Genomic DNA, 27,860 nt, shown 5'->3' on the forward strand with positions numbered 1-27,860 from the left:
CATGTTTTCCTACATAAAAATGTTTGTTTTGATGAGAGAAGGTTCCCAAGGGGTAAAAAAAAGTTACATCACACATATGTCTTCACTGTTAATTATACAAGCCAATTAAACTTTTATAAAAGGCTGAACATGAGTCACTTGAGCAAGTGGTTTCAGACTGATGGGCTGCTACCTTGAGTGGGTTAAACAATAAGATAATTGGGCCTCCCCTCTCCTCTCTCGAGTCTCTCTCCTCCTCCTCCTCCTCTCCTAATCTAGATTTTCATCATTCATACTCACTGGCACAGGAGGAAATAGTGTTATCCATCACGACAAGCAGCTGAAACTGGAAGAGAGGGTTCAAGCAGACAAACTAGTGCAGATTATTATTCATAAATGCATCACAGAATGTCTATTTTACCCATTTAATAACATGTACCACAACATATTGCATATAAACCCACAATAATACAGCTGTTTCCTGAAACATGATTTTTTCTTCTCTCCTCTTTTGGTATTTTGCATTTATGTTGGGCCTGACCTAAAGAACACAGGGTCAGGCAATTATGAACTGAAATGCCATTTTGTCGTCGTGGCGTTGCCGCCTGACAAAGATGGAGTAAAGACCAGTTGCTTTCTGGCATTTTATTAATAGTGTTCATCGATGAAAAGACCTGAGCCGCTGGGTAACGGGGCTCGCTGTTAAATTACATCCTGTTTAGAATAATTACATCACGATACAGGACAAGAGTGGACCAGGTTGTTTGGAACATTTTCTCCTGTACGGTAAAAAAAAGAAAGAAGAAACAAGTCCTTATTATCCAGCTGCCTGTTCCTGGTGGAATTGTGCTGCATCTGAAAGAAAATGAGACAAAATCTGTGAAAACATCATCATCCGTGTTAATCATATGTAGGATTCGATTGACGTAACAATGTCAATGTCCGAATAAATGTTTGCTTTCCCCCCGAAGAGGCATCAAAAAAAAATAAAAAGGTTAATGTTTAGGTGAGTCAGGCTCACAGCAGCATCAACAGTTGGCTCTGCCAAAACAAATCGACTGTACGCGAGGCCAGAGCTCGTTCAGTCGATGCTGGGGCTCGGGTACAAAGAGCGAGAGACGCAGATAATGTGTAATCCACTTACCGCGGGGGCCAAGCCAAGCCTACACACCGTTCATGGAAGTCCACGTCATGAGGCTGTTCGGGAAGACTAATTCATCAAATCAAGCATGTTTGGGGGTGGAATTAAATTTTCCGGACAGCCCTTGGTCCACGTGCTGTCACAAAAATCAATCACGGGATTAAATAATGTATGATTTCATTACGCGGGGGGGGAAATCTGCGGTGCCCACGCGCGGTTACGACGATACAGCATGTAAAGAAAGTGTAGGATAAAATCAAAGCGATGTAAGCTTTGGTTTCAAATCATTAAACCACTCCATTTGAGCTGAGAAATACTATTTTGACAGTATATACTTTAATTAAGAAACAATAAAAATTGTACAACCCAAATTAAAATCTAAAGTACAGTACTAAGTTACACATTTACAGCCTTTTATTTGATCTCTATATAAATCCATCAAACAGAACCCATTGTCAGTCAGGGAATAGAGTAAATCATAATAATAATCATAATAATAATATTTCCCAGTATACAGTATGTTGGGTTTAACGACAAACAAAAAATAATACTTTGTGTGAAATCCAGTCTTTATCTGCTTCCCCCTTTATTTTGAATGAGTGTAGAAACTATGAGAATAAAATAAAAGTTACTACCATTGATAACAACAACCCTCCTGTCAGTGACTATTTCCATTTGAATCAGTCATAAACCGTAAGGACCACACTGTGTGTTGACCTTCGACATCCTCAGAGGATATAAAAGAGCAGCATATATTTATAGAATATTTGATAAATAAATGTTACTCATGCATAGACTACAGTATGGCGTCTCTTCTTCACCTTCGCCACAGACTGGGTATGGCAAACCCCCCCCCTGCCCCGATTAATAAGATAATTATTCAACCAAGATAAATGGAGCAAACACAACACAAGGGTGAGATAACCAGGAAGGATTATCATCTCCTGGATTACCACTAGTGTCCACAAACACATGCATATGAGATGACTATTTGGCCGTATTTATACTAAGTCATTTTAAAAACATAAAAACTCCACATTGACGTCACATCGAGTCTAAAGAAAAGGCCTAACAGCAACCGGGATTTACTATTGCTATAAGTCTCTGATACTGATCACCACGTAGAGTGGCGCAGATCGAGGCTCCCATGACACCATCAGTGAGAAAGGCAGGAGTGTGTTTTTATAGTTTGTGCGCGACAAACACAAACTTAAAGGGAGTGTGAGTGTGTGTGTGTGTGTGTGTGTGTGTGTGTGTGTGTGTGTGTGTAAGAGAGACAGGAAAAAAGTGATTGTAAGCACAAGACTGAGAGCACATCATTGAGGTCTTTGAACCTAGAGTCTCTATGACGCAGACAGACAGGTGGAGAGGACAGGTTGAGTTGCACCTTTCCGTTTCCCCCTCGTACTAGTGGAAGTCCGACGTTTCCGGCGACATCCCAGAGTTCTTGGCAGAGTACGAGGCGTCGGCTGCTGCTGCTGCTGCTGCTGCTGCAGCGGCAGAAGAGACTTTCTCGTAGATGAAACTGTAGAGGCTGACGTCGGGTCGAGTCGTGCGGCAGTTCTTGCACACCACGCTCGAGTACTGGTTCAAAAGCCTGTATAACTGTCCTGAAAAAGACAAGGGGGGAGAAGGAAAACGGGTGTATAGTGAATGGTTCAACAAAATAACCTATGCTTACTTTAGCCCCGTCCCAATTACCAATCGCAAAGCATCATGGGTAATTTCATCTTTCACTTCGTTTTAAGCCCGCATCAAAACTCACTGCCTTTTGAGGGTTGATTATAAGGGGAACATCGCAATTCCCCTTGCTCCCCCATACACGTGAATGCGCGAAATTTAGGGTTAGGGGAGGTATTGGGACAGGGCCTTTATTTCTACATAATGACATTTACCATAAAGTGCACTGAGTCAAAGATACAAGCAGTCAAACAAAGAGCGGAAAACACACAAAAACAACCAAAGTGTGTTCGAGTTCATTTATAAATCAAGCACACACACACACACACATACACAAGCCGTGGGCTTTTTCTCTGTAGTTCCACTTTAGGAAATGGATGGCTGGAGGGGAATTTCTCTGAAAGGCTTCAATAAATGTCAGTGAAAGAAAAATGAAAAAGATGGGGGAGGGGAGGGGAGGGGAGGGGAGGGGAGGCTGGGGTCAGCTCAGGCATAATCCATGCTGCCGCTCGCGCTGAATGGATGGATAGAGGAGGAGACACGGCCCATAAAAGGTGGAATAACTTAACATAGAGATGCATAGTGATTTGTTATTGATGAGCCCCGTCACCTGTTATGACGCCAACAAGGACGAACCTGGGACCTCCTGTGTGCTGTACTAATATCATCACCGTTCCTGTTACTTATGTCATCTACAACAGGTCCGGGTCCTGCTCTACGTGTCCGCGGATGTCCGTTAGGGTATGCGCGACATACATTTTGTCATCTGTGTTGGTTTTGTGCAAACACGACGTACAAACCATCACCGTCACGGTCTTTAGTGATAGATAGACGGACATTCCTTGAATGAATATGGAGCTGAAAGCATGGGCATGTGCATGCATGCAGAAATGCGAAACAAGGAAAAAGTATGACCCGTCCCTCCTGCATCTCGACCAGAAAATTCAAAACTTACAAAGAACATTTGGACTCTTACCAACTGTGACTTGTCTCTCGGTGAGGAAAGTGTACATTTCATGGACGTCTCTCATCAGTTGGGCATCTCCAAATGTGAAATAAGCCACATCTCTCCCTGCCTCTGATGCAGCCATCAACTGGATCAGTGCTGCGGGAGGAAATAAAAGAAAAAGGCTACAAGGATATTCAGGCAACAACAATTGTGCATTTGCATAATCATTGGGAAATCATAAATATGTAATTGAACACTGACTGACGACTAACTGATTGGTCAATAACCCAGATAAGATGCAGCTTCTGGGCAGAAAGGAACATGAGGGACAAGGGCAATTTGTATCACAAGAGTAAATAATCCACCACTGCTAGCATAACCTCATCAAATACACTCTCAGTCTTTCAGCTCTTGGGAATCAGGGTCTTAAGTCTTTTAAATATTTAACAGAATGGATATTGATTTCAGATTAATGAACGGCCCCGAAACAAATCAAGCTCGGTAATCTTTACAGGGACATAACAGCTTAGTCTTATAACGACCGTGTCGAGAGTCAGCCCCCGAGTCTTTCATGTAAAACACAGCCATAGCTTTCTAAAAATAACAGCGATGCTAATTCCGAGGCTAATGGGCGGAGGCTCCCGGAAGCTAATGTCATCCACAGGGACTTTGTCAACACCTTCAGTCCTATAAAATCGTGTTAAAGTTATGATTATTATTCAAAATGTGTAAATTAAACTGACAAAACTACCCAGATGTAGCAGAGCTAGCTAGCGGGTATTTGCCAGGCAAACGCTCTCGAAGCTCGAAGCTAGTCAGCTAGCTGCTTTCATAAATCGTCAGATTTTGACTTCTTTTAAGAAACTTTAATCTTGGTACATTTTGTTCTTATGTTTTAGTTTTTTTGCTCTTTTAAAGAAACTTTAATTCTGGTATATTTTATGTTTACATGTTTTAGATTTGTACTTCTTTAAACCATTGAATCACTTATTTCACTGTATAGAACCCTGCAACTTTAAAGGTGATAAGACACTGAAGTCCCAGAAAGTGATATTTTATTTATCTTGTGCATAATAAGAAGATTTTTTCTTTTTCTGGTAACGCGTCTGAATTTTTTTTTTTTTTTTTTTTTTTTTTTTTTTTTTAATGGTACCTGTGAGGTTCCTTATACACACATGTCCATATAAAGTAAATAATCTCAAGTGTGTGCACAAGATAATAAAATCTTATCTTCTGGGACTTTTGAGTCTCTGTACAATCCAGTGTTTCCTCCCAGGCTTCATGGATCCATGAGGTGCACACATAGCAGATACTTCTTGATGTATGAGTCCAAACTAAATCAAAGTTAACTGGAAAATGTAAGTGGCAAAAATTTGCAGCATGTTTTACTCAAGGGGACAGTAAGTAGGGCCCTGCTTATGAAGAGTGATGCTGTGTAATCCTGCAGGGACCCGCATCAGGCCTGGATTTATGGGGTCCCTTCCCCGGTAATCAATCGCCCTTTTAATGGAAAACATAAACGTGTGATGGCCGATCAATAAAGGGAGGGGAAGGAGCGGTTGAGTGGCACCCAGGAAGAGCTACTAATTGACCAGAAGGGCTTGAGGAAGACAGTGACTGTGCCATTCACTCCAAAGTGCATGAAAAAAAAGCTGACTGGTCTTCTATGACTGTGGAAGATCACGATCCACAGAGTCCACACTCGAAATTTTAATTTAAACCAACGTGACGCATCTGCAAGTCTCTCCTCTTTCCACACTGTTGGTGATGTACTGTATTTATACTGTAAAAGAAAAAGTAAAGATACCTTTGAGTCGTGTGTCTCCACCAAAAGCTCCACAGCCCCAGTTGCCTGTGGCCACAGCAGAAAGGTGCTTGCTGTTGACGTTACTTCGGGAAAATCCACAGTACGCCTAGAGTGAACGCACGGGGTGTAGGAGGAGAAAGTAAATGTGGGTAAGAAAAGGATAAAATAGAAACATTTTAAAAAAGACCCATTACATATAGCATCTAAATATGCATGTGCATCAGTGATGACCAAGAAACCAAAATCTCAAAAGCTGGATTAACTAAACTAAGAACAACAAGTTTTCTTCATGACAAAAAAAATTACATAAAATACAAACAAACTTCCTTCCTGTGTATTAGTGCATTCTGTGTGTCAACAACAAATTTCTACACATTTTCCATTTCAAAATTACATACTTTTCCAGACACAAATTTTCAGACTTCTCGGAAGATTTTTCAGTCAATATTAAACATCTGAATACCAATTGTTAGACGTTTATTATGTAAATAAATGGTTTTAAAATCCTTCACTTATTTTTTATGAAGCCAGCCCTCGACCCATGACACTGTCGAGGTCGACAATCAGTGGCCGGCTCGACGAAACGTATGGAAAATAATAGAGAAAATAAATGAGAATCGCAGTCAGTAGCGGTAACTATGCTGACTCGACACCATTCTACAGCCAGCTTGATATATATATATTAATATATTTAATTTTAGAAAGTGAGATAATAGTCTGGAAACAACACTAACATTTTTCCATACTTTTTCCCCCTTTTCCATACTTATCCAGACCTGGAAATTACTCTAATTAAATTCCATACTTTTCCATGCTGGGTCTTGTGTTTGGAAAATACACCATATCATCTGTCCCTCACCTTGTTGAGCTCTCTGATCATCTTCTCGGGGAGAAACTGCTCTAAGAAATGTCTGTATTTAAGAGCATCGATGGCCACGATCTCTGTGCACCGCCTCTGCCACTCGTCCCTGGGAACAAGACAAAAGCAATAAGAGAAATGGAAGCAGCCAATGATTTTGGGGTTTAAAAAAATTTATCCAAGAGAAAGAAAAATACCTGGGAGTTTCATCCTTGTGGTTGTCCTTCCATTTGTAACTCTCAGCATAACCGGAATATTTACTGTACTGTTCAGTGCCTGTGGAGAAGACGACAACAATGACACTTCATTGATTGATTGATTGATTGACTTTAATATCCCCAAAGGGGCAATTTAGTATACAGTGTATTGAGTGAGTCGTATTTATAATGTGCTTTTATAAGACATTAAAAACAACAGGAGGACAAAAGAGAATAAAAGGTACATTAAAAACAGTGATATACAAATCAGACTACATCAAGATTAAAAGAAAGATTCAAAAGGTCCAGATTACACTGGAGAAATCTCTTTGGTTTTTAAATGAGAGACTTGTGAATATTATTCAGTATTCAGAACAGTCAGTGCACACAGTCTTATTTTTCTTATCTAATTTAGGGCTTTCTCTGCTCCACATGACGGTACACAGTATCAGCTTGCAGTGGATTGCCATAAACAAAGAGCATTGATTTAATAAGTAATCCGCTTTGGGCTTTGAAATGAAAAGCTTTCAGCTATAATCAAAGAAATGGCTCAAAGTGAAGAAGTTAACATTGACCTGCCTCTGGTTTCAAGACGGCGGTATTTTTAGAAGTCGTCGTGTGCTCTTGCTAACTACTAACTTCCCGTGTGGTATGTGCTCAGAGGGAGAGCTCAGCAAGGTTTCACCGTTCGTCATTATGAATACACCAGCTCAATTGTGAAAATTAAAAGGCTCCATACATTATGCATCAGGTATGAGGTGGTGGTGGTGGTGGTGGTTACACAGCACTTGAATGAGGAGCAAGAGTTAATGTGCGATTAACACAACCTTTGAGGTTTCACCGTAAGCGCTGGCAGAATTAAGTGTGCTACTATCGGAGCAGGAAGTCGGGAGAATTAGCTGTAATTCAAAAAGTTTTTTTGAATTGAAATTTTCTTAAAATGACCTTTTTAAAAGCATAAATAAAGTGCTTTTGCTTTCTTGTAATTCACTTAATTGGATTTGCTGCTGTAACACAAACTTGAAAAACTTTCTTAATGCTTTTCTACGTCAAAATATGACTCCTGCTAATACTTTATTCTGACAATAGGACGTAAACCAATAACCGGGCAAAGATTTGTTTCTGCATAAAGTGGACTAAAAAGAGCGCCTGAATCATCATGAGGCATTAAATTCCAGCTAACCACGTGCTGGTCGCTCTAAAGCGCTGACGAATCCCAACATCAAGCAACAGGATACGCCCTTCACTCCATGAACAGATCTGTTCTCCTCCTCCTTCACCTTGATCCTCTCCAAGTCGGGCAAACGCCCAGGACAACATCCTCGCACAAGGGCCTCCATCACTAGATTAACAATGTGGATCTCTACTCTGCTATGGAGCCAAACTGATGTGACGTTCAAGATAAACAAGGAGGCGTACGTGAAGGAAACCTCTTACGGAAAGGAAACGGTACACAGATAGATGACGAAGCAAAGACGCAGGAGAGAGATGGATAAAGAGTCTGGACTCAAAAGAGGAAAAGGCGGTTTGCGTGCTAAGAATTTTCAGAAGGTTTTAATGAATCTATGGCGTAAGTGGACCATTCCATTAGCAGAGCAATGACCTTAGTTGGGCTATAAATTCCTTTCTGTCCAAAATGTAATAAAGCTAAGTGGATGGGAGGAGGAGGAGGAGGAAGGGAAAAGAGGGAGGGAGGCAGAATTATGGGAGGCAGGGAGGAGGTGACTAACCACTGAAGGTGACTCGCAAGAGACGGGGATTTCCAGGAAGACAACACGGCGCCATACAAAACTGATCACACTTTGTTTTACTGAGAGAGAGAAACATATGACGGGAGAGAGGTATTACCAGTGTGGGTCAGAGGCTCTCGCACCACACCGGCTTTTCATTTCACTATTCTACTCTTCACTACAAGATGAAGTACAGATTTTACCCCATCAGTACACTACCGTTCAAAAGTTTGGGCTCACTTAGAAATGTCCTTATTTTTGAAGGAAAAGCACTTTTTTCTTTCAATGAAAATAACATTAAATGAATCATAAATACACTCTATACATTGTTAATGTGGTAAACAACTATTATAGCTGCAAATGTCTGGTTTTTAATGGAATATGTACATAGATGTATAGAGGCCCATTTCCAGTGTTCTAATGGTACATTGTGTTTGCTAATGGCGTTAGAAGGCTATTGGATGATTAGAAAACCCTTGTGCAATGATGTTAGCACTGCTGAAAACAGTTTTGCTGGTTCTTTGACGAAAGGGCAAAATTATTATTTTTGAATAAAATCATTATTTCTAATCTTGTCAATGTCTCGACTCTATTTTCCATTCATTTTGCAACTCTTTTGATGAATAAAATTGTGACTTAATGGAAAACAGCAAAAAATTGTATAGGTGACCCCAAACTTTTGAACGGTAGTGTATTTAAACCCCTCTACAGGTTCCTAATTAGTGGGATGGGTCTTTACAAAAGTGGGGTTGAGTTTGCCTGATTGGTTGAGTAAACCTGTAGCTGCTTATACTTTGTTTGTGCCGAAACACATCATCGACGCTGTGCTACAAAAGAACACGGACGACAGATATATGGAGGACAAAGTCCAGACTTTACTTGGAATTTATTTTATGAAGGGCGATATGATGAAATAAATTGGAATTGGCAGTCTGCAAAAATGAAGTTGAAGTGAATATTTTCCATATCCCTAAAGGAGAAAATGACAAGATGGTCAGAGGAGGAGGAGGAGGAGGAGGAGGAGGGCAACTGAGAGGGCAGATAACTTAGACAGGTTGACTGAGGCAGAGTGAGTTGGAGGTTGAAAAATAGAGCAATTCTGCCAGGGAGAAATGAAGGATAACTGGGCAGTCCAAAGTGAATCAATGCAATGGATTTACCGTCGAACCAAATGGAAGGACAGCGGGGAAAAATGAATGGAGGCCAATAAACACACAGGTCTCAGTAAACGACAGAGAATAACTCAGACATAAGGGAAGTAAACAGTTTACTACGCGTTCCATAGATGTCTGTGGTTCATATAGGGAAAGAGAAAAAGTACCAAGGTCTAATACACTACTTGACGTAACAGTATCACAATTCAGAGGATTCACACCACGGTAACACCATATATCTAGACCCAATGGTTCCATATAGCTGACAACAGTGTTCACTTTGCACTTGCAATCATATAATATTTGCTGCAGCTATAGATACACGCTCTCTCAGACTCATATGAAGGAAATGTAATGCTTTTCTGCAAGTGTAGATCAACAAGACTGACAAGGGAAACTGCCACCGGCTGACTGCTCGATATTCTCTCTGCATCTTGTGGACAAACTAAACGCCCATGCCATGAAAAGTCTTAACTGGGTGAAAATCTATAAATAACCTGTCCTTAATAAAAGCCCATGTTGCAGGAATAGACATGGCTGCAGTCACTGATGAAGCGTACTCTCCCAGTGAACGACTTGTAGTTCGAAAAGGGGAGACGACCTTTAATCAAGCTCATACAGACAAGTATTAGTTTTTTTAAACACATCACATTTGAAAGAAAATCAAAGATGTGTCATTAAAGTACCAAGTTTCATGTTGAATTTTCATGTTTCAAACAAAATGACATTAAAAAAAAAGGGTCTGTTGTTGTGCCCAAACTAGACCTTGTAGATGTGTGTATGAATGCTCTCCAAGTAAGTGCTACTGCTAACTAGAGCTGCAACTAACTATTATTTTCATAATCGATTAATCTGACGATTATTTTCTTGATTAATCGGTTGGTCCATAAAATGTCAGAAAACGTTAAAAAAACGTTGATCAGTGTTTGTCAAACCTGGAAATGACGTTGTTCTTGAATGTCTTGTTTTGTTCACAAACCAAAATGATTTCTTTGTTACGTGGAGCAAAGAAACGAAGACAATATTCACATTTAAGAAGCTAAAACTATCAGAAATCTTGTTTTAATCATGAAAAAAGCTTCAAACCGATTATTGATTATCAAAATAGTTGGCGATTAATTTAGTAATCGATCAACAATCGATTCAGCTCTACTGCTAACTGTACCGTTTGGTAAAAAAAAAACATGAATAAACATGAATAAAGTTTGATTAATCAACAATTAACCGTCAATAAAATAATAAAAAGACAAAAATATATGAAGAAAATGGGAAACCATCTCATGACCTCGAGCCATAACCTCATCCGTCAAACACAAACGTGGTTCATTTACGGTGTGTGGGTGTGTGGTATGTATGGCTGCCAAAATAATGGCATTTATTGATGACTCGACTGCTGATATAACCAACAGATGAAATGGCAGTGAGGCATAAATGAGCAGTCAGTCACCTCACCTGACTCAAACCTAATGCAAAGATCATCATCGCGGGACATTTTATCATTCAGCTGTGAACACAGAGCAAATGGCAGCAGCTTTCCAAGGTGAAGAGGTTGAATAAGCTCAAGTCAGTTACCCGATCTCAGCCTGAGCAGCATTGGACTCAGCTTAGTAATTACAGAAGTGCAATTTTATTCACTCAGATTCTGTACATCCACATGCAGAATATGTTTGTAATTTGTTCATTTTATTAAACTTGACTTGTTGCAGTGGTTATTTATGTCAACTAAGGTCCCGAGAGAGCACCGACGTACCTGTGATGATGAGGCACTCGTTATGTTCCAGAGCTTCCGTAAAGAGACGGGAGACGATGAGTTCAGAGTTGATGATGAACCTGATTTCTTCCTGGACAAGTCCGTGCCCTGTTACTCCTCCACCGACAAACCTATTTGCAAAGTCCACCTGGGGAAATAAAAACATGGAGGTGTTATCCACAACGGTACGATCCTTCACTTCTAATCCGAACAGCTTTCTTGAACGGTCAAATAAAATGAGACCAGTTTAATTGACTCAGCGTGAATATAAATTCACAACAAAGTACATCTGGATAAACTGATGTTAATATATTGTCCTCTGTCCTGAAGTTTAGCTGCTGCCACTCCCACGAGTTAACAGAAATGACACTGATGGTGCCTCCTTATTATACATCACCGACTGTTGTCGTTTAATGCAGATAAATGTCAGAGGATTATAAAACTGTGTCGTGCTCGGAAATAAACTGATGTGAAAATTAGGGTAAAACAACAAATGACAATAATAAATAAATGGCATTTCCACCCGAAGAGGGCTCAATAATATTCATTGTTAAATCCAGACACACAAGAAACACTAACTTTCTTTTGAAACAAGCATTTGTCATTATTAAGTCTTAAGAGTCTGGAATCATTATTATCTAGTTGTGGGATAAAAAATACTCCATAAGGCATAATAAAATATAATTTGCCTTTTTCTCATACGCCATTACTCAGACGTGAACTTTGGCTAATGTCTTAAAATGTAGGTCTAGACAATCTTCAGTGTTTTTTTTTTTACACATTCACAAACAGCAGGAGAATCTCCAGAGGATCCAGGTGACGAGTACGGCACCTGGACTGAGTATGAAGGAGTCAGGACACTCATCCATTCATTCACTGTGGATCCTCTGGATCATATAAGCACACCTGGATATTAACCAAAGGTTATACTAGGGACGAGGCAGGAGAATCTTTGCTAAATGCTTTACAGAGGATTGATAAGTCTACCATATTTGGTCAGCCTATGCCATCATGAGGCTGTACCTGTGTTTCAGTGAAATATTTTTGACCAATTCTGAATGGATGGAAACAAAATTCTTCTTCTACTCACATCCTTAAAAGGAAATTATAATATAAACCCAATATTTAATGAGATAACTGGAAGAATACAACTGTTTGTAGCAGCTGTTTTGCTTGGTCTATTGTTGGCTATTGCTATGTTGAGGTTTTACAGAGCCGTCACCTGCAACCGGGTTTCTACTGATAATACCAGGTGTCAATCACACTGGTGTCCACTAATATTATGTGCCGCACTTTATCATCCGTCGTCCTGTAAATGGGAACATGATTTGTAAAACTGACACCACTGAAAAACTATTTACTGACTTCTCCTGGTGGAAATTCAACATATTATTACTTCCTGGTTGGCTTCCACTTTTTACTGTCTCTGTTTTTTTTTTTTTTTATGCAAGTGCACGGATCAGTGGAAAAGTCCATTTAGTTACAATGCTGCTATTTAAACCGCCTGTCAGAGGTGAGGGTTCAGCTCACTGGCCCACAGCTTACGTCAATCTGTGTGACAGTAAAAACGTGTTTGCACGTGCACGAGTATGTTTTTCAAAACCCGTCCCTCGACTCCAAGCCTTCGCCCCCCTAACTTCACCCTTCAATCTCACCCCTCCTGACAGAATGACAGCTTGCTCTGCTCCCTATTTGAAACTCAGCACATTGACAGTGCCCAGGCCCGGTGAGGTAGCCTTCAATCTGCCTACAGGACTCCTGGCCCCACTGGGTCGCCGCAGAGAGATACGGCTCACCCTCTTCCATCTTTTCCTCCAGGCATCCCCCCAACCCCAGAGTCCTGTCCTCCACCCTTTCCTCTCTGAGCTACTCGAGTGTATACACCAGCTGTCAACCAGGAAACAAGCACCGTCTACCCCACAACACTGAGGGGTAGATGGTGCTTAGTAGATGGTGTATTTACGTTTGAAAGCCAGAGAGAAGGAATAGTCCGATTTTTTTTTAAATTTGATTTTTTTTAATCGGGGTTTTACCAATAAGTCAAAATGCAAAAAAAGCAATGACGCATCAAATGCGACACGCTTAAACGTCAGCACGCTGGCTACTTAGCTGGTGAAAAAAAGCTTTTACAGTGATGACAGGGGGGAACTGACACATGCTGATTTTTACAACGTCAGTTTGAAACACGAGTTTCAATTTTGTCAACGGTAAAAAAATAATACGCACCTGCAACATCCCGTATCCATCATCTTCAATCGTCCCCTCACAAGTGATATGTAGCCGCGTCAGCCGAGTCTGACAGCTTAACAAAAAGACAAGAGTAAAGCTTTTAGTTATTGCTGCCAAGTAACAGGTTTTTGGAGAAAGATCCCCCCCCCCCCCACCAAAAACAGGATATTCAGCAGAGTGTGTACTCTACAGTAATAAAGAAATTTAAGAGGGTTAAAAAAAAATTGCTTTCGCTACAACATGAGGCCTCGAGAGCAAGTGTCCCAGTGAATTTACATATTTACTATAGAAATATTTATTACAGCTACAGATCATTCAATCTTCAGTCTCCTTAGATACTTTCACCACAGTGAAATTCAGATTTGCTCAAATTGTGCAGAGATTTAAATAGTACTTGCAGAGCCAATACATATAATATTTAAATTACTGTGTTTACTACAGACACCAATTATTTTCATTATAGTCACTAACTGAGTTCAGAGATGAAACAGTTAATCAATTATTAATGAATTGTCAACTATATTGACAATCGATAATCCGTTTGAAGCTTTTTTCATGATTAAAACAAGATTTCTGATTGTTTTAGCTTCTTAAATGTGAATATTTTCTTTGTTTCTTTGCTCCACATAACAAAGAAATCATTAAAACTGAATCATTTTGGTTTGTGGACAAAAACAAGACATTGGAGAACATCGTTATTTCCAGGTTTGACAAACGCTGATCAATGTTTTTTAATATTTTCTGACATTTAAAGGACCAAACTAGAAAATAATCGACAGATTAATCGATTCTGAAAATATATTCAGCATGTAGCAGAGGAGAAGAATATTTACCTTTCCCAGTTTGGTGGATTGCTCAATGTTTGTCTTGTGAATGTAACAAGACCCTTTGGCCCTTCAAAAGAAAAGCAGCACATAATCAACTCAGAAATATGACAGAGAAGCGATTGCCGCAACCACAGTGCGATATATATATTTAATTACTCACTGCTCTGTGTAACTCTCCTGAAGTAAGACAGCAGGGTTTTCAATTTCTCAATTTTTCTCGGAGATGAACCTTCAAACAACCTAAAACAGAGAGCAAATTAAAATATGAAAGACGTGTATGTTTACATTATGATTTTTACACTGAAAGAAAATAAAAAGATTTCTTGGTTCAAACATAATTTGTTTCACTGTAGCAGCATTAATGTTTCACTCAGGGTCATTTATCCATAGCTCATTGCACAACCATGCTACGGCATGTGATGAGTGAGGTCAAGCTTTCAAACTGCCACAACGTCTCCTACATCCATCTCCATCCTTCACACAATGGTACAGCCCGTGGCTCTGATTCAGCACCTCAAAGTTACCATAAAAACTAGGGTGGTGGGAGGATGGAGGGGGGAAAGAGAGAGAGATGGAGAGAGCATTACATGGACAGCTTAAATCGCCTCATACTGGTACTCTTTCCATTAAAAGCAACCTAAGCTGATGACTAATCACAGGTCAGCATCCGTCCTCCCCTCCTACAGCTTTTTGCCCAGTCCAGTAAGAGAATAAAACAAAGGGGATAAACGTAATGAAAAAGGCAATGCACTTAAAGCCTTAGAGTGAGGCTGAAAATCTGATTTATGAAAGACAATTACTGACATGTCAAATAAGGGAGATTTCCAGCGTTTGCCAGAAACCACACTCGACAGAAGTGCAACTAATTAAGACCGAGTAAGTTACCAAACACTGCACAATATTAATATTTACTATAACTTTATCAACCAGAGGAAAAGTTTTCCGATAGTTTCTTCTAAATTAGACATGCCATAACAGGACTGGTCACTCAACGTCCAAACAACAAAAAAAAGAGCATTTGTTTCTTAGTAATGAGCTTTCATTGCCGACTAAATTCGTCCGACGGGTTTCCAATGTCATTTTACTCTGAAGGAGAGACGCACACAAGCTGAAGAGATAAGTCTTCTGCCTTATTTCCTCCCCCTTAAATCTATTCATCACTTAACGGAGGACAAACCTTGACAGTTCTGCCAAAACAGCAATCAGCAAATTGCTTGCTGCTTTCCTCGTCCAAGACAGACCGCTACTGTAACCAATAAGCAAAGTGACGGACACTCCCTCCATTAAGGGAGGGGAGGCAGGGCTGCAGTAATGATGCAGGGCACATTTTAGACTGGACTGTTGTCTCGTCTCATCGTCTCACAAACGCCAAAGATTTTTCTCTTGCTTTTTGCATTTCGCTGCAGGCAGACATGCTGATAGTTAAGGTGGGTCCAAGCGCCTGCAACCAAGCGCTGGCACTGGCTCTGAAACAGCCAGGCCTGCAACTACAATCAATACTTACATTATTACAGAGGCATCTTCACTCAGACCTGCCTCTAACGTTTGATGCGGAGGAAGATATCATTGTACACAGATGACTGATTGTAAGAGTACGATTACGGGTCAGATAAAAATGTGGGAGTTAAAGTTAAAGGGAGTGTGGACCAAATCACAGACAGACGATCAGTATGACTGGGATTCACGAGATAATACAGTACAGTTCAACCCCCAGAAGGAAGAGCAGATGGTTAATTAGACTCTGAATACCACTTAAGATTCTATGCAAATTGCAGGGAATATCAAAATGATATAGCTCTAAATCTGGCCTTCATGTTCTGCACAGTGGAGTCTCGAAATAAGGTATTATTCAAACCAACATGTCCAGGAAACCAGACAACAGTGGAAGTCATTACGGAGACTGAGTTGAGTGTGAAATATGAGGGTACAGTAACAAAAGTACTGTTAACTGGAGATGTGAATATTTGGGTGGCTCACGATTCGATTCGATTCCGATTCTTAGGGTCACGATTCGATTCAAAATTGATTCTCGATTCAACCGATTCGATTCATACGATTGTAGATTCAAACGATTCAAAACTGATAAAATGCATAGTGTGTTAAGGCAAATTATGGCATCAAAACAATACAATTAGTATAAGATAATGTGATAATGTGATCACACAAAGGCAAACTTTGTGTGACAAAAGTTAACATTTACTCATTCAAAACAAATAAAAACTTACTGTACAAAAAAATTAATTGCATAAATACATTTTTTGAAGTTCATGAATCGATTCAGAATCGTGGATGATTAGAATTCCTATGTGAAACGTTTTTTTTCTCCCACCCCTACTGTTAACAAACACTCATTATATCCCCATTACTAATCCCGCCTACAACCATAGTCACCAGCAGCATCCACAGTACATGAAGATGTTAATGTAAAATAAGATTCAACTGGACACGGCCTCCTGAAATTCAAATTAGAGAACAAGTTTAGCCTAATTAACAAAGACATAATCCAGAACCAGCGACAACCCAAGTGTAACAAGCACTCACACACACACACGCTGCCGTGTGCATACAAAGAGCAGAAACTGTGCACCTACAGCCACTGATCTAATAAACATCGTCCAGACTGCGTTCATGCGTCACTTTCCTCCTTCTAAAGAGAAGCCAAAGAGGTATACAAGAGGTAGCTCAAATAGTTCTCTGCCTCAGCCAAAAACAAGAGGCGTAACACTGACTTTGGTGTGCATAAATGTACTCTATAAAGTCTTATATTAATAAAATCCACCCCATCCGACTTTTATGTCTATCCCAAACAAAAATTCCAGGGGTGATGATGAAGTCATCCTGCTGTAGACAAGTATACGGAGGATAAAGATGTGACCTTCTTTCGCGAAGGGATAGTGACGTTTGAATCTTTACTTCTCCTGTGACATTTTCGAGGTGTGGCCATGAACTTTTTGAAGCACCAATAAACACTTTATAGAAATCTATCAAAGCTATTTGTTTCCATTAGCCATTCTAGGGTCTCTCAGCAGACCACTGAATCCCCCTCCTAAACAAAAACATACAACAGAGGCTCAATGACATTTTCTGCCCACAGTCCAGTATGAAAAATGCATGAATATTAAATAAAAATTCTCAATTACAAAAGACAAACAAGACACTACAAACTGTGACTCTCCTTAACAGTCAGATCCAGTCCCAGTCCATGCAAGTATAAACATTTATTATTAGGGGTTTTCAGGGCAGTAGTGCCCCCTTATGGTAATCTGCTTACTTTTTCCTCTGAATGGTAGAACGACTAAAGCAGAGTCAATCAATCAACATTCGACCACATTGTGCGAGATAATATGAATGTGTATCACGCACAATTACTGCCGAACACAAGCTGAAGCGGTTTTAATTTAAAAAAACAAACTGGTCAGCAGGTTCCACAGTCATTTAGGACGAGAAAAACGTTGACACAACTGAACACAATCATACTCGTGTCATAGTAACGACTTTAAAAAAAGGAATTAAGGGGTAAATAAAATACAAACAAGCACTGTTTACTTAATTAGAGAGCTACTAATCAGTGCTGTGTGTGTGTGTGTCTGTCTCCCTCTCTCTACACAAGCGATGGTGTGTCATTTTACCTGTAAAAATTTATCTCTGGATAATTACAGTACTCCGACTTGCGGGAGTTGCGCCGGGGGAATGTGCAGAAGAAGGCGTTGGCCAGAAGACAGGCGATTTGATCCTGAGACAGAGTGAGGGAATGGTTCATCCTTGACTTCAGCAGGGGAATTGGCTAGAAGAGAACAGAGAGGGGAGACACATGAGACTGAAATCACACAAAAAACAATTAAATTGTATTCATATAGCACCAAATCATAACATACATTGTGTCAAGGCACTGTATATAGACAACATCATGGAGAGCAGAGAAACCCAACAATTCACACAATGAGCAAACACTAGGCATCAGTGGAGAGGAAGAACTCTATGACAGAACCAGACTCAAAGATGTGCAGCCATCTGCCTCGACCGGTTGGGGTGAAAGGGAAAGAGTCAGTGTAGACAATGTCATTTATACAAGCAGCAACAGAAATTGTTGATAAAAAATTTGACTAATAATTATAGCATAGTATTAATAATAATGGTGATGATATGTATGACAATAATAGCCTTGAAACAGGACCTGGATCCTGCAACCTGCAAGATGAGGACACAGAAAGAGGCAGGAAAGGAAAGGAAAGGAAGGAAAGAGGCCAACTAGGGGAAGGAAGACCAAGGTTAATGACATATAATAAAGTCATATTCATACCCTGAGTGTGCGAGAGGGAGTGTGAGGTGAGTGCAGCCTAAATAAGAGATGGTCCAGGTTTCCATGAGCCAGTTCTTACTATAAGCTTTGTCAAAAAAGGAAGGTTTTAAGTCTAAAACAGAATAAAAGAGTAGAGCCATAAGATGCAGTCGGGGGTCAGACAGACACCAGGACAGATGCTGTAGAAATGAACAAGGTTATGTGGGTGTGATACTGTAGGTCTAATGGTGCTAGATAATTAGTTTAGCAATCTAACAAGCAGGAGAGACAAGAGGGGTTCCATTAGGTAAATGGCTGGTAGTAATTAAGGTACTGGTTTTCTTGCTCTCCTGCAGGTTTGTTCAGTCAGACACACCAGGCCCATCTATCTTCACTGATTAGGGCTAAAGAGCCTCCCAAGGCTGCCCAGTTAGCAGATCAATACCAGCGCTAACAACATACACATAAACATTAGCCTGCATGCTTAATTCTGCAAAACAAAGCAGAGACTCGGAAAAGCTTCATTATCCAACCACAACAATTTAATCTGAGGTGAAATATCACTACAAGTTCAGCGTTTTGAAGCTCTGCCTGTGGATTCTGTCTCCAGCGACAACCACAGGGATTTTGCTTGAACGTATATGTCGTGGGAGCCGAATTAACGTTATTAAATTAAACCGTAGACTCAGAAATAGATAAGTGAATTACAGGAAAAGCAATCTGAGCGTTCTTGCTGTGCTATAATTGATGAGAGGGAACAAAAAATGAAGACAAATGGCACTGACATTCAAAAAAAAATATGATGTGAAATATGGATCAGCTCCATTTAATGTGAATAAAAGGGTGGACCTTCCGAAGTTGGACGAGGGGCTTGATATTAGAGCTTGTGTCACAAACTGTACAGCTCAGAGGAGGCATGGCTGACATGGAAGTCCAAAGGAACAGAGTGAAATTTTAAAATTCATCCATTCGACCAGTTCCAGCTTCGAGGAAGCATAACACATCAGCTGGTTGACAGGACATGAGCCTGACCTCTCCTCTTCCAGTCCTCTTTTATAATGAAGCAGGTCTTGGTGTGGACCAGAGAAGGGGCATTCATTATTGACCAGTTGTAAGTCATGAGCTGATCCCGGTACAACACGTACAGCAAAGAGAGGCACACGCTACCTACTTATGTACCTTGTTGGCAGTGAAATCCCACAACTCCTGCAAGTCACGTCAATATAAAGAGTGTGTACATAGTGTATTTAAATGTAAAAACATTGCATTGCACTTACCATAGTGCAGAGATGAGGAGCACTGAGCGCCAGGTCAACCATCGCAGGTAAAATCACCTCAAACAGGTGTTGCACCTCGCAGTGCTCAAGATACTGGAGAGAAAAAAGAGACACAGAGGAAATAAAATAAAGGCAGATCTATTGTTAAATGGGATTGTATGCATAACTTAAATGTTAAGTAAAATGTCAATACCACAAAAATTAATGCTTTGTTAAAGGTGCCATATGTAAGAATGCGGCCAAAAACGGTTACTACATTCAAATTCAAAATACCGAGGTCTTTTAGGTTTCATTTTCTGACGTAACTGGCAACCCATGGTTGCTCGGCAACTGAGACTCTACTGACTGCAATGATTGGTAGACGGCGGTAGGTGGCGCCACATGCCAAAATATGATTTCAAAACATAAACATAATTTGCAGTCTGCAAAATATTCTTTTTAATGCGAATATTTTGGCTGTACTGTTGTTGTTGGTGAGTTCAGTTTGTTATATGAACATTATTCCTGAGTCTCTGTGACATATTAGGAGGATTTTATGGCCAGTTGCTTTAGATTTATTACATACTGCACCTTTAAAGGTCCATTGTGTAACATTAATGAGTGTATACATATCCATCTATCGCTGTACAATTGCTTTTTGCTTTTTTTGTAGCCTTAGAATAAGATTTTTGAATGTATTTAAGGCAAGGGCCTTGCTTTCAATCCAGAGACCTCCATCTTGCGCCATCACCATGTTTGGACAAGCAGCCCCAGACAAACAAACCAGTCAGACCGTGTGTTTGTGTTTTAAAGCCAAAGTTTACGATGAAATCAAAGGCCACTATAGATTCCTGAGAGAATTCAGAAAGGGAGGAGTGAGCTGATTCTTACACAGTAGACCTTTAAATAAATACATCTTACACATTTACAATCAACGACAACATAGAAAATACAAAAATAGACAACACTATTATCACTGGCTATCATCATAATCAACAGTTTCCATGATGTTTTATAGACTTGTCAACTGCTGGAAAAGCTGGAAAGACGTTTCATCTGCAGTTATTTCTTTCAGGCTTTGTTCTTCCGACTCCTTGATGAAAAGTTACTGGTGAGTCAGAGGTCATGAGCCCATACCTATAACCAATATCTAATGAAGGTTCTTCTCATATACAACAGTAAACCTCGGTGTCAGTGAAGGCAACAGAGGTTTATTGTAGTTATTGGGAACTCTCTTCACTCCTCGGGTATCAATAATCTCAACGCAATCATCGCAGCGCTGCCACTCACTACACGGAACTTGTTTCAGAGGGAAAACTACCATCAATCTAGGAGCGAGCGAGCCATGGACCGAGACAGCCATACTTCAACCTTTAGCTTACCTCAGCATCCATCTGCAATCCCCTATAAAATAAACACCGTTACTCCATCATAGACCCAGATTTACAATGCAATCACTTATGACTGTATTGGCTTCCGACGTCACGGTCATCAATCACTTGCCTTATTCTATCAAGGTAAGCTGAGGGGGCTCGCGCTGATTAAATGGGCCCTCTGGCGCAAATGCAAATGACCAATTGTGGACAGAGTGGCAGGGTGGCCTGATTTTCAACAGAGCGTCTTCGGTGGGTGATTGGGTTGGGTTGAGGGTGGGAGGGGTGGGAGGGGTGGCATTTATATGGCTGCAGAGCAGGTCTGACTAAAAGCTGTCAGAAGTAATGAGCTGGCAGACATCGTAAAACACTCCTGTGGGACTAATAGATGGTGGTTGGTGATGCGGCAGGATGGAGGGAGTGGAAAAGATGATCCCCACACACTTTCCACGGCTACAACAGTAACAGTAACGCACGGATTTGACTGCACAAACAAACTACACCGTTCAAATTAACACCTAGAGTTGAAGGAGGACGAGATGTGCTACTGACGATTAAATTCCGATTGTCGTCTATTCTACTTTTTTCAGTGTCTTTCTTTATTTATTTCCTGACAGCTCAATTTAAAGGTCCAAATCCAATATGCCATATTTAGAACGGTTTATTGGCAGATATTGATTATAATACCCAATTGTATTTCTGTAAAATTGTATAATTATACTTTGAAAGAAAGGGAAGAGCCTTGTTTTATGGAGGCTGCCATCTTCTGTCAACTGCCGTATTGACAAACTAGCTGGCTGCATGAGGGTAGACAACGAATGGATAGATGTTTCCACAGTAAACATTACAATACAAGTGATAGAGAAAGAATTAAAGTGAAAGGAGCCGAGTGCTTCTTCTTGCTTGTGAACAGTGGTGTAGGCTACTGCAGGAAAATCATTCCAAAATGTTTTTATTCCAAGACAGCTTTCCTGCTCAGCCTGTAGACATTTATCAGAAAGTGTCAAAGTGACAGTTTCATTTGGCAGGGGACAACGACTAAGACAATTTACAGACGAGCCCTGATTTGAATAACCGCCCCTCCCTCCCTCCCCCAGCGGCTATTACATATTAAGTCGAGTGTCAATCACTAATCCAGGGGCAATACACCTCTTGACAGTTACCCCAGCGCTGCTCCAATATCCAATGTTGCTCCAGATTTAATTAGGTGTTCTTGGCCGAGGAGGTGCAACAGCGAGGATTCAAACTCACCGTAAACTGAAGCAAATGAGGAGTTAAAGCCAAAAAAAGGCTGGAGGGGAGTGGGGATGTTGAGCAGAAGGCAGTACAATCCCGGTTATCATTTTCAAATCTATTTGGACAAACCACCAGGGAACACCTGAACATTAATCTGTGTGTGAAAGACAAATCAATCTTTTGTTCTTTCTCTTAGTGATTCCTTCAATGGAAATAACAGAAAATAAATAACAACCAGTAAGTAATATCTTTTCTCATTTGCTACTTAAGTTCATAGTCAAGCATCACCATACCTTGCTAAAAACGTCAACAAAAAAAAAATATATATATATGTATGGGGTAAATACTGTGCTCAGGGAAGTTAATGAACAGTTGCTGACGCAATAGATTCGTAGAAAAGCAACTTTGTAACTGGCCAAGCATTCTGGCACAATTTAATGGGTCATTTTAATTAAACGATTAAGCTTTAAAAAGACTTGGACAGCTATTGATCTGCCAAGCTCCCTGCATTACTCTGAGAAATTATGGAAGGGGTGGGGTAGGGATGGTGGTGGAGGGGGGGGGCAATTATTTAATAGTCTGAATTTAGCCGAGTAATCACTTACGACAAGGGACAGACATCATATTTCAGAAATCAAAGCCAGTGGAATGTAAGTGGTCCATTAGAAAAAGTGCTTTGTTTCTAATGAATTTAACCAACGCGTCGATTTACGTGCAAAGCTTTATGATAATAAACCACTTTATAAATACACAAAACTAAATTATGCTCCATGCTCAATTTGACTTGGATGGTAATAGTCTGTATGCACACAGTAGACAGACAGACGAATGGAAAGACAGCGGGGAGGGAGAGAGAAAAGGAGAAAGAAACAAAGAAATAAAGAAAGAAAAATTCCCCTGCTTCACCTGCAGCAGCTGCTGCCGTCATGCTCTGTGCTCATCAGTCTTAACTGTACGATGCTCCTGTGAGACTTCCAGGTAATGGGAAGCGACGGCGCACCGCTGATGGGCGTATAACCAAACAGAGGAGAGCAGACTACACTAACTAAAACAACTCCAGCGTCTTCCTTCATTCAGGTACACAGTGAAGACGTAGTTAATTATGTCGAGTTGAACAAACACAGCGAGCAGTCACGGGGGGGCTGACATTCAGAGTTGTGACACACAAATGTCTGCATTTTAGTTGACGTACCTCTGTGCAAAGAAGGTTCAGGGCGGTGAAGTCCCACTTCTTTGCATGTGTAATGTTGTACCTCAATATTGCATCCTGTCGAGGACAATGAAACAGTTTGTCATTTTAAAAATACTCATTTTGAATAAATAAAATGGTATGGCTGCAGATTGACATTACACTTATGCCCAAAGGTATTGTACAATACATAGGATTTAAAGTCTTCTCTTTTAGTGTATGGTGGTAGCTTATGCAAACACTGTCACCATGTGGCTATTTGTGGAATGACATTTAAAAGTGTTGCAAATGGAAAAGAACACAAAGGCTTATAAATAAAGATTTATCTTAGTGAGGAAAATTAGTTTTCGCTGTCGCAAAGTTGTCTTACCCTCACATCCAGAGAACTTTTGAACCCTCTCTGCAAGGCAGTGTGGATCAGATCCCACCGACTCTGGACACCACCTCCATCCTGCACAACAATTAACACGTTTCCACAGTAACTAACCTTGTTGTAACGCATCAATATGGTTGTAAGAACGGTTGTGAAGCGGCTAACGAGCTGCTTACCTCAGTCTCCATAGGAAACAGGTTCTTCTCAGAGCACGGCATCTTCACCGACACATCATCCCATGCATCTTTGAACTTGGTAGGGTACGGGACAGGAACTTCTCCCTCTCTGAGGAGATCTGTCTGAAACAAGAAAGCAACACAGGAGCGGGAAATAAATGTCTACTCAGATTACGGTTCTTTTTCAAAATTAGATCATGTTAATATGGTGGATATTCTGACTCTGTACAATACAAGACATTGTATATAGGACTAATTGCTTATAAGACAAACTTTTGTGAAACCAAACAAAATATAAGTGGTTGCTGTCTAGTTTGTAGAGATAAGATTTTAAAAAAAAAATAACAATACACTAATTAAAGATCGAAATCCACTTTTGTGATTTAGGAGGTGGTAGGACAAGTCGAGCATGGGTGAAAACAATGACTGTTGACAGTTAAATCAAATAATAGCCACACACCAGTACTAACATTGCTCCTGTGGGATTAGCAGTCTGACTGGAGCTTTAGTGACAAGAGTCCCCGAGGGGAGCAGGGAGGTTGACTTCACCCTGCCCAGTGCTGTCTCCCACTTCACCATTCACACTGTCAGTATTTAAACTATGTTTTTAATACTCCCTTGACCTGTTTTTTATTCTATTTTACCTTTATTAAGAAGCTTTTTGTCTGTCACACACCCTTTGTCAAAAATACCACAGCTAATGTTGTCCCGTTGAATGCCAGATTTCTACTTTTTAACGGATCTGACCTGGTGACGAGATGCAGGGTCTTTCTGTGGTTGTTACTATACATATTTATTTTCTCTATTTCTTGTACCAACGCGTGTTTCTTGTAAAGCACTTTGGCCTCCTATTAAAATAAATGTCACTTTGTAAATCCCATCTTTTAGGATGCCCCTCCCCCTTTACACACACATAATATGAGGCTGTGGACTCACCCTGACTGTGACAGTGTGGTTAGGCACTGCTTTCAGGTGAGATAATGGAGGGGCACACTGGGGCATTCTGTTCAGCTCATCTATGGGGGTCCCAAGCCATCTCTTGTCCATGCTTTGCAATGTAGATGAAATACTGTTATGGAAATAAAATGCAAATAAAAAAAGGACAAACTGAGTAGCATCATTAAAGGTCACACTGAGCATTCTGGGGGTAGAGAACAACAGAATATGGTAAAAGGTGAGTAAAAAATACTCCCTTGGTACCTTGTATTAGATGAGCTACTGCACTCCGCTTCCTCAGTCCCCATGGAAACCATACGAGTCCTTTCTTTGGCTGAATATCCAGAGTCAGAGTCGTCGACAAACGACTGTGATTCTTCTACCTGAGCCTTTGCAATTCTAGAGTCCTCTGCACAAGCACTGTCACCACGGTCCTCCTTACTGTTGATGAGCACGGTTTTACACATGGGACTCTCCGGGCTCAGCATCTCAACATCGTTGGGCGTATCGACACCCTTTTTGGGACTATTACTAAGACAGAGCGTGAGCCTGGGATTGGGAGAGTGTACATCTACACAGGTGGTTTTCCCAGGGTGGGGGCTGGGTGAACTGGGTCTCTTGGATTTCTGTCCATTAGAACACTGTGCATGAGCCACGTTACCTCTACTGCCAGATAAGCCACATGCATCCAGCTGTCCTGAAGAGCCACAGTCCATTAAATTCTGAGACGCTACTTCATCTTGTGAGTTCTCCGAGGTCTCACTGATGTCATTTGTGGCGTCATACTTTTGCTGTGCACAAAATGGCTCTTCTTTTTCACCCGTTGCGTTCGTTTGTGGAACATCACTCGTCTCTGACTTGAGCTCACCGATCACACTGCAGTGGAAAATAGAGAAATCATAGAATGAAAGGAGGGTTTGAAAGGCTATATTCACAATGTTGGAAAAGCCGATTTCTTTTTTTTTCTCCAATGAGGTACACACTGTTGCAAATTATCAAACTGTTACTTTGGTAAACACAAAGGCATAGTCCAATTCAACTTCATTTGTAAAGCACTTTAAAACAACCACAGTGCTGTAAGCGAAGAACACATAAAAGACACAATATATAAAAGACAGATAAAAGCTCACACAAGGACACCAAGGTTGAGGGTGTTCAGGCAAGAAATCTGATTTGAATCACATTTCAAATCACTTCCAAACCTGGTTGGAATAAGAGGTTTTTGCTTTCTGGATATGCATAAAATGTGTTTTTCTTTCAGTCTGAGGAAGAACAGAGTAAGCTTTAACTTTGTTCTCCCTGTGGTTACCACATATATCACATTATTACCTAAGAACCATTAGAAATGACTTGAGCACACACATAACTGGCTTACCTTCTTTGAGAATCCATCACTTCATCCATCTTGAGGGAGTCAAAGAAGCTGTTTGAAAGAGATAAACAATCTACAATGAATAACTACGGAAATGATGACATGCTCAGTGATTTATGGTGCGCACACACTGTGATTTATACACCCCGATCCAAAGTTCTGTATAAATGTCTGTTTTTCCAGACTTTGTTTGCCCCACATTTGCTGTGCACAGACGCTTCAGTTTCAGCTTTCATTGTATCCTCCTCTTTTTTTTTTTTTAAAGGTATTGTATTATTTTCCGCACACAAACAAACGCATGTGTGTATCGCAAAGAACATATGCTGCTATTAGGCTTCACACAATAATACAATAATAATAATAACAACATGAGCTAACTGGCTAACCTGCTAACTCTGCCTTCCCTGGTACAAACTGTTGCGTTTTTGGCATTGTTGCCGGTCAAAAAAATTAGTATTCTCTTGTTAAGGCCAGCCTAAGCTACCTCACCCCAATTCGTTGGATAAATTATGAGACTTTAGTTTATCTATCACAGGCAATGGTATTCAGCGCTGGTCTTCTCTGACGTTGCTCCTGCAAGAGCTCAGTCAGAACAACAACAAAGTGAGATTCACACAGACATTTATACAATGTGCATGACCTCATTCTACTGCCATTCTAACACTGGTAATCAATATTAATCAAAGCTAGACTAGAAGTATGCAACTAAATAAGACAAGAAGAAACTGTGTCAGCATTTAGATAGAGAAACAACGATGTTCGTGCGAGTTCATCGGGCAAAGGTTCAGACGAGACTATGGCCGTGTTTATATGAGAGCTTTAATTCCGAATAAAAAAATAAATTAATTCGTGGCCTATATCTAATACTCTACGCATTAGCGTAGCTTACGACCTTCATACGAACGTGTAGGTCCAACAAAAACAAGTTAGCTTACGCTAACTCTGATTTTGTTAAGTTAGCCGCTAGCTTTGGTTGACAGCCTGATCAAGCTAGCTAGTGCTATATTCGTTTAAACAAATAAAGAAAGAAATGAATGAAGACGACTTACATGCATGAGCCCTCTTTGAGTAACACATCGGAGTATGATGCATTACATCATTATATATATATATTTATCTTTTCCTGGTCCACATAAATAATATTGTCCGGTCACTGTTTCAGCTTCACGTCGTTGTCGGGGCCTTGACGGCAGGAGAAGACTGACCAATCAGAACGTTTATCTTGGAAAGTGGGCGGGCTCTTGAGTTTGTATCACAGCAACCGCGGTAAAAGTCCCAAACCGCTCTGTACTGTCGCGCAATCCTTGATATGAACTATAAACCTTACATTAGGTACGCTACACTATACTACGTTACACCGTTCACTTT

At 40.4% G+C, this 27,860-nt stretch overlaps 1 protein-coding gene across 1 annotated transcript; it reads right to left on the bottom strand.

Moving 5' to 3' along the window:
• Positions 1 to 1,530: 1,530 nt before the first annotated feature.
• On the bottom strand, positions 1,531 to 27,675 carry parga (poly (ADP-ribose) glycohydrolase a). The gene is made up of 18 exons (XM_083897537.1): positions 27,542 to 27,675; positions 26,496 to 26,543; positions 25,385 to 25,996; positions 25,121 to 25,253; positions 24,185 to 24,307; positions 24,006 to 24,086; positions 23,639 to 23,713; positions 19,859 to 19,951; positions 17,932 to 18,086; positions 14,463 to 14,542; positions 14,309 to 14,369; positions 13,473 to 13,548; positions 11,247 to 11,394; positions 6,613 to 6,691; positions 6,416 to 6,524; positions 5,557 to 5,662; positions 3,777 to 3,905; positions 1,531 to 2,730 (listed from the first exon to the last, which is right to left on the bottom strand). Exons 2-18 carry the CDS (start codon positions 26,522 to 26,524, stop codon positions 2,528 to 2,530), a joined length of 2,292 nt encoding a protein of 763 aa, XP_083753663.1. The 5' UTR covers positions 26,525 to 26,543; positions 27,542 to 27,675; the 3' UTR covers positions 1,531 to 2,527.
• Between the last annotated feature and the right edge of the window lie 185 nt (positions 27,676 to 27,860).

This window comes from Microchirus variegatus (assembly GCF_963457635.1).
Source record: "Microchirus variegatus genome assembly, chromosome: 11".
Lineage (NCBI taxonomy): Eukaryota > Metazoa > Chordata > Actinopteri > Pleuronectiformes > Soleidae > Microchirus > Microchirus variegatus.